This window comes from Neodiprion fabricii, chromosome 5, assembly GCF_021155785.1.
Source record: "Neodiprion fabricii isolate iyNeoFabr1 chromosome 5, iyNeoFabr1.1, whole genome shotgun sequence".
NCBI classification, from domain to species: Eukaryota; Metazoa; Arthropoda; class Insecta; order Hymenoptera; family Diprionidae; genus Neodiprion; species Neodiprion fabricii.
In genome coordinates, this window is record NC_060243.1 from 890,274 (window position 1) to 897,520 (window position 7,247).

General features: G+C 38.5%; 2 protein-coding genes across 6 annotated transcripts; one reads left to right on the forward strand and one right to left on the reverse strand.

Moving 5' to 3' along the window:
- Positions 1 to 229: 229 nt before the first annotated feature.
- LOC124182502 lies at positions 230 to 4,693 on the reverse strand. 5 transcript variants are annotated; one of them, XM_046569872.1, is made up of 8 exons: positions 4,525 to 4,693; positions 3,706 to 3,811; positions 3,191 to 3,550; positions 2,739 to 3,083; positions 2,446 to 2,567; positions 2,034 to 2,366; positions 1,516 to 1,940; positions 230 to 1,430 (listed from the first exon to the last, which is right to left on the reverse strand). In XM_046569872.1, exons 1-8 carry the CDS (start codon positions 4,551 to 4,553, stop codon positions 985 to 987), a joined length of 2,166 nt encoding a protein of 721 aa, XP_046425828.1. In that variant the 5' UTR covers positions 4,554 to 4,693; the 3' UTR covers positions 230 to 984. The 5 variants fall into 5 exon arrangements, with proteins under 5 accessions (XP_046425828.1, XP_046425827.1, XP_046425829.1 ...); XM_046569871.1 differs by having other exon boundaries at positions 2,739 to 3,086; XM_046569873.1 differs by having other exon boundaries at positions 2,739 to 3,086; positions 4,451 to 4,591.
- Positions 4,694 to 4,783: 90 nt separating this feature from the next.
- Positions 4,784 to 7,195, forward strand: LOC124182503 (kinetochore protein NDC80 homolog). The gene is made up of 2 exons (XM_046569876.1): positions 4,784 to 5,107; positions 5,232 to 7,195. Exons 1-2 carry the CDS (start codon positions 4,912 to 4,914, stop codon positions 6,995 to 6,997), a joined length of 1,962 nt encoding a protein of 653 aa, XP_046425832.1. The 5' UTR covers positions 4,784 to 4,911; the 3' UTR covers positions 6,998 to 7,195.
- Positions 7,196 to 7,247: the final 52 nt, after the last annotated feature.

Genomic DNA, 7,247 nt, shown 5'->3' on the forward strand with positions numbered 1-7,247 from the left:
CAAAGTCCGCTTGGATGATGCTTTTTACGATATAAACATAACATATATGTATATATAGTGTGTAAGTGAAAGAAAAAACTCTGCTGCCTCTGAGACTGTCAGTTGGGAGATCAAACAATTTGATATCATTGCTATTAAAGACAGTATTCACCATGTAGACCTTGCGTGTTTAAAATTATATGGCGGGGGAGATGAAAGGAGAATACTAGTTATCTTTTCTTCATCAAGGCATCGCCGATTACTGATTTTCGCACATACTTATTATTCAATAGTACACACATGCCTGAACAACGCCAAACGATTCGTCGATCGAAGAATCACCGACGATTGACGTTCATTGGGAAAAAATATTTATTTTATATAAAAAGTGGTACAAAAATAATATTATTCGTCGCAATAATTGCGAAGAAGATTGACGTTACAGTCAATGATAATTGCTAATTTCATTTTGCTAGCTTAGAAGATTGAAGAAAATTTGAAGAGGAAATTAAAAATTTTAACATCAAGTCTCGTTTCTCGTAATTTTCTAGAAAACACACTAAGAGAATACTGACCAAAGGACAATTGACGATTACGATAGGAAGAGTGAGACAGGTTTGGAAACTCAGTCAGCCATCATATATGAAAAAAAAATCAATATCACAACCTCGAGGTACAATGTAAATGAAAACTGTGCATAGATTTAAATATAAACAGCTTATCTTTCAAGTTTTTAGCTTCGAAAGTACACCTGTTATGTAATGATAACGAAGTACTCGGACAGTACCATTGTTTGACGAATTTTTTCCCGACAATATGAGCAACATCTAGTCGTAAAAGAGAATGAATTTCTCTGGATTGAGACCATCAACACATTTTCAGCAATAAAATGGTCTCACATTTTTTGGCAAGTTCTCTACTTACGTAGTACGTTTTAACGTTTTTGCGGTGTTAAATCTGAGAACAATCTCACCTTTGTCAGGTAAGTGAGATAATTTATTGCATCTAAGCAATATTAGATTCTGAAACGCCACTGATACTTGGTAAAGAACTGTCGCTCCAGTCAGAATGAGGATAATGCCGCGGGGGACTTGGAATATTAACAGGTATGCGGCTTTGTTGTCTGATGTCTTTGAAGATATTTTGGAACTGCTCCTTTATGCTAATATCTATTGGATTTCCCGAAGAATATTCCTTATTTTGTGTGGGAATATCTCTAGCTACAGATTTATTCCTAGAATGATCTTTATTAGATCGATGTTTCCTAGTTTTTTCTAATGGAGACTTTCTTGGTTTGAACAAACTTCGAATGCCATTTTGATCCCTTTTTTCAAAATTTTTTCCATCCGTTTCATCAGTTGTTGTAGGCTTCTCTACTTCCGCTATCCCAGCAACAATATCGGACAAATCATTACTCTTATCACAACTTGCTTCACCCTCATCTCCGATTCCTACGTAGACACAAAAAACAAAGCATGTTGTACTATTTTCTTCGTTACTATTTCAATGTCATATTATTATAATCAACATGCTGACCTGCATTGCTGTGGCGTTTTGATTCCTCGCCTTTATAAATAGGTAACGACATTGTACGCGAAGTTTCACCAGTTTCACCACCAGGCAAACTGATAAATTCCAGTTGTGTTTTTACGTCTTTCACCGTTCGCTTCCTCTCCGAATCCCCAGCCATTTCTCCATGAAATGACGAATTTTTAACTTGACTCGTTACAGCCTTTTGATCACCAAAATTATGAGTGTTTGGTTCGACAGTTGACAACGAAATATCCGACAGACCATGCCAGGGTTGAATAGTGTTGGAATGCTCGGAAGAAGTTGGCGTAGGAGACGAACAAGCCTTTCCTGCATGGAGCATCGAGCTGTGACGGTCCGGGGAGTCTTCTGTGTTTTTGTACGTCTCGCGCAACTCAGTCAGTTGTTCAGTTATCAGGATTTGAAGTTCTCTGAATGATTAAGAGCAAATACAAAAAATATTTACTACCTGAACAAATGATTCGGTATATACAGGGATTGCAATTTTTAATATATCTACTAACTTAACGGCTGTGCGGTGCTGGGCTAGTTGCGAATCTTTATAGGCTGATAGAACTAATAATTTTTCTTTCTCCAATCTAAGGTACTGTCCTTCCATAAATCGCTGCTGTGCAAGCTCAATTTGGTCGTTCAGTTCAGTTCTGAGATCTGCAATAACTTTCTGCAGCGTTTCTATTCTTTTGGTATCATCTTTCAACTCACTAATTATTTTTTGGGCCGACGAAGCCATTGTTGTTGCCTCATCTAGTTTCGTTTGAACTCTTTTCAAGTCTGATTCCAACACTGTCTCTCGATGTCGGGCATCCTCCAAAAGTGAAGTCTGCTTTTGAACTTGTCTGCAAAAAGAAAAAAGGAATGAAACTCAAATTAAATAAGAATAGTAAATATGTGGAAGACTTAATGATATGAACGTACTGTTGCAGAGAATCTCTCTGCTCGCGCAAGCTTTCGCAAGTTGCATTCAATTTCTGGCTTGTTGATTCCAGTTTTGCCGTACTTGCTTCCAATTGTACTCTGAGTGCTATGGCGTCAACGTCCTGAAATCATTTTAATTCTTATTTAGAAGTTTGAACAAATAGAGTTGCTTATAACAGAGTAGCTGAATATCTATCTTAAAAAATGTATGCAAATTAGCTTTTGATGGTATACATAAAAACTGCGGATAATACAACGACTCTGTGACGTGTAAAATAAATAATTTAGTTCACCGCAGGCGTCGGTTTTCCAGGCTCTGTTGGTATCCGCAATAGAGCTTGTTCCATTTCAGAAAGAATTTTGCTCGATCTCTCATCTCTAACAAGTCCTTCGAGCTCCTTCATCAAGAATCCCAAAGTACGAACAGGATTGAATACCCCAAATCTGTCGTTAGAGAAATCAAAGATTCCTCCGCATTGAACTGCTCTATCAACCACGACAATGGATTCCATACTACTCGCGATTGAGGTTGACGAAGGCATTGTCGAAGCAGGAATATGCGTTTTCATATGATCGGAAGACTTTTTGGACGGTGGATCTTGCTTCGTGGGAATTTCGTCAAGATGTTTACTGGCGACCTGCTTCAGGATAACAAGTTAAAAATAATGTTTATTTTTGGGTTTTGCACCGAAGCAACGCTCAGGAAAGATACAAAGTGTTAGTGATTTAATACAAATTTTCTTACACCTAGCTCGTATCTTTGCGACCTGTGAACTTCCAGCAATTTTCTGGCCTCCTTGGAGTCCGTTGTACTCTGTCTGGTTGACTTGGAAGTATGAGTCCTAGCTGCATACTGTTGCAGACTTTGCTGGAGATTCTGCTTCATGGCAATGCGATTTTGATCTCCTAATATTCTTCCCCAATTGTGATGATGTTCCCCGTTACCACTTGCCTTTTTCTTTTCCTCAATTGCTTTGTGGTTTGTTGGGCTACCGCTGACCATTGTGGAAGTACGCTTGCGACCCTTTGTTTTAACGGTTACTTGCACCGTCGTACTGCAATTATCAAAAACCAAGACGTCACCCGGAGGTGCTGTATTCGAAAGCTGAAAGAATGTTATAAAAACGTTATAACATAGATTACTGTTTCTACATTCTGCATAAATGACCCACTTAACAAATGGACTACAAATAGTCAATCGTAAAAAAATTTTTCACTTTATTTAATGTCTAGAAAAAAAAAACATAGAAAATAACAAACCTGTTTGCTGACTGGTAGAACCACTTGTTTATCACCTTCTGAAGATTCTCTCTTACTTTTCAGAGCGATGGCTTTTCTTTCTGTGTTCACTTTACTGCTCATATTGCTGTAGGGATAAATTTTCTGTTTAATTGTTCATTTTCCTTCCCTTGTATGAATGAAAAATTATGCATCTTAGTTTTGTGTAACGAAATTAACGCATGTTCTCATGCGATGGTGATTGTAAATTAGTATCAACACGTACCATTGTGAGAAGACAAGATTGCGACATTTTCGAAAGAAATCCAAGTACACGATGGGTGAAAAATTTTCAATTTATGAGAAACTTTTGTCGAAAGTTCTAAATGGGGTTGAAACTTGACGGTATAAATTGGAAAAATCGCGACTTGAAGTAGCAGTGATCTGAATCAATGATTTTCATCGATTTCAACTATATTTCTTACATACAGACGCGGATAAAAAACTGGAAATCGCTATGCCATTTGAAGTAATTCATGCAATGGCAATATCAGAGAGAATTTGACATTTTTAATTTTCAAATGTTGGATCTTGGATGGTGTGTTGTTTATATACTGAATCAAAACGTTATCGAGAAAGATTGTCAGTTTTTCAAATATATATCCGGTTCCGAGGTAAAAAAAATTTTGTCTGTCAACAAGTGCAACGTAATAATGTTTTTCATTATGCATCAGACTAATAAATACATTACACATACGTTGATTACATCGCTCGGAGGATTATTTACCTATATTTACAGTAAATTTTGAAAAAACCCCATCAAGTATAAAAATATTATACTTATTGATATCGTAAACGAACATTAAGTAGACAATAGAAATGTTAAACATCCATTCGATGACACGAAAAAATTAGGTTAGACTTCCGTAATTAATTTTCGAGCATCGCTTAGGTTATGTTAGGTTGATCGCGGTTAGGTTAGATTCTCGGCTTGTTCCAAATTCGTCTGCTAGCTACAACTATGCGGAACAATAGCGAACAATCATAACCACGGCCAGCTATGCGCGTTGATTGGCTGCGTTCGTCCATTAAACCATTATTGCAGACTTTTGGATCATGCGCGTAGCTCGGTGAATTTGAATTCTCGAATAACCGACGCTCCAACACGCTTCGCAGTGAAATAGTAGACAAATATTTTGTTGTCGGGAAGATTTTCCGGCGTAAGGATAGTTGGGTTAATCGTAAGAGATGGAGAAAAAGTCCGTAGGTGATAGACTGTCGGCAAATCCCGTAAGAATATCACTGATCGATAAAGAGGATAGAAGAAGAACGCAATCCTTGAAATCAAGAGCAGCTGCATCCGAAGAGACACATATTCCTAGGCCGCGTTTCAGATCTTCGTCAACCGATGTTCAAGGCAGAAAGTCAAGTTTAAAACCACCAGGTACTATCTAAAAAATCATTATCACGCTGCTTAGCCGAACGATTAAGAGAATCTCGTGAGATGAATAAATCTTTCGCACCATAAAAATCCGCAACTTTCATTTTAATTCGTTTTTTTTTACCAGCGAGAATTCAGTCCTCTCAGCATGGATACGGGACTCCCCAACCAAACGCTGTTACTCCAAATACGAGCCGAAGTAGTAGCGCTGTCAGATCGCTACATCCACCATCGGGCAGCACCGTGCGAGGAAGATCGCCGTCAGCAGAGAGAGCGAGCAATATAGGCCTGAAGATATCTTGCAAAGACAATCGACCATTGACAGACAGGGCTTTCCAAGCCGAAATGCTTGGCAAAATTGATTCCTATTTTCGGTCGATCGAGCAAACGTCTCTGCTAAACAATAACGGGAGTCTGAAACCGGTAACGCTCAAGATCTTTGTTCAGGTAACAGATTTGCTAGCCAAACTGTTGGACGTCAAGCATGCGTTAACGATCGCAAACTACGTTGAGGAGCTGCCAAAGATTGCCAAGAAGCTTCATTATCCGGGGCAGATAACCAAATCTTGGCTAAAAACTGCAAATGCTATGCATTCCTGGCCTCAGGTTTTAGGATGGGTCTCTTGGCTGGTTGAATGCTGCGTAGTCAAGGATCTGGCCGCAGATCATTTTCAGTTGGATAATTTGCCATTTTTAGAAGCAGACACTGGGGCGAAATTCAACAAAATGAAGTTCCAATTTCTGTTGAACGCTTACAAAGCTTGGAACGAGGAGAAGCCGAACGAAGAGGCAGCTCTGACCGAAGAGTTTTTACAAAAGGTTGCAAACTCGCAGGGCGTTACAGAAACTGATATAGAAAATGCTGTTGCAGAGAGCAAAAGCGAGGCAACGAAGCTGGAAGATGCGAAAGCGACTGGCCAAGCGCTCGATGAAGAATTAAGGCAGCTTGAGGAAGAATTGAGAGCCTTGAGGAACGAAGAGGCTATGCAGGACACTCGCATCAGGGAGCAACAAAGTGCTGAGAAAAAGTATTTAACGGAAGCTGAGCAGTTGCGAGAGGAAAGTAAAATCCTATGCAAAACATTACAGCAGCAAAAATTGAGACAAGAAGAGCTCAGGGAACAAATTAACTCGCAACCAATGTCAGCTGTCCAGAGAGACGACATTGTCGAACGTTGTCTCATTATGCGAAACCAATTGCTTGAATTTGATAAGCACTTGAATGATCTGGAGAAAGAGATTTACACGCTGGATATCAAACTAGCTTCGAGTAGAAATATTTTGACCAAGGCCGTTTTCAGTTATAACAAAGACATTTACCTACAACTAATTAAGGAATCAGACCTTGATTTGGATGACTTTGCGATGCCAGTTACCGGTATACTGAATCCGAAAATCATGGACGAACTGAACAGAAAAGCAACTTTGATGTCTTCTTTACACGAAAATATAAAAGAGCGTCTCAAAAAAACAGAATCTATAATAGAAAGAGATGAAAAAATGTTGGATAGCCTTATAGAGGAGAAAGCGGCGCTTGATGAGAAAAAGCAGAATCGCCTTGCCAAAGTAAACGAATGTAAGAGATCTGTAAAGGCAATAAAAGCTGCAGCCAAGGCGGAAGAAATCGAATTGAAAGAGTCTATAGAAAATCTCAACCATAATATCAAAGAAATATTGAACAAAATGCCCAATGCTGAACTGGAAGAAAGGGAATTGGAAGAAGCCAGAGAAAAATTAGAAGCCCTTAGTCGGAGAAAGGCCTATTTGGAAGAATCGGCTCATTTATTCTTTGAGCAGTTTTATGAGACGCTCGCCAATCACAGAACCAAATTGGCAGCTCTTCTCACAGAAGGTTCGGATCTCCAAAATTCCGAGGATCACTCTCCAGAATAAATTCAACCTGATACAAAAAGTATTGTTATTAAAATAAGTAACGATTACTCGTTGTGTGTGTGAATGTTTATCGCAATATATCTTGTAATATAATTTTGTTTAGTCAAAGTATCGCTTATGCGTCACATTATTTACTGAATGTTAAAGAATATGCAATTCCAGTATGACTGATAAATTTCGTACTTCAATAAGCAAGAAGTTATTTTAAGTTTAATCTTTAATTTTCTTCGTCCCAATTTATGTACCCATC

What these genes read in the sequence shown, in the direction of transcription:
- LOC124182502 (XM_046569871.1), bottom strand. Translation starts at nt 4,553, where the DNA reads ATGTTTAACATTTCTATTGTCTACTTAAT. An exon ending in ATTTCTATTGTCTACTTAAT is followed by an intron (nt 3,812 to 4,524) that starts GTTCGTTTACGA and finishes TTATCCCTACAG; the next exon opens with CAATATGAGCAGTAAAGTGA. An exon ending in CTGGAAAACCGACGCCTGCG is followed by an intron (nt 2,568 to 2,738) that starts GTGAACTAAATT and finishes AAATGATTTCAG; the next exon opens with GACGTTGACGCCATAGCACT.
- LOC124182503 (XM_046569876.1), top strand. Translation starts at nt 4,912, where the DNA reads ATGGAGAAAAAGTCCGTAGGTGATAGACTGTCGGCAAATCCCGTAAGA. An exon ending in GTCAAGTTTAAAACCACCAG is followed by an intron (nt 5,108 to 5,231) that starts GTACTATCTAAA and finishes TTTTTTTACCAG; the next exon opens with CGAGAATTCAGTCCTCTCAG.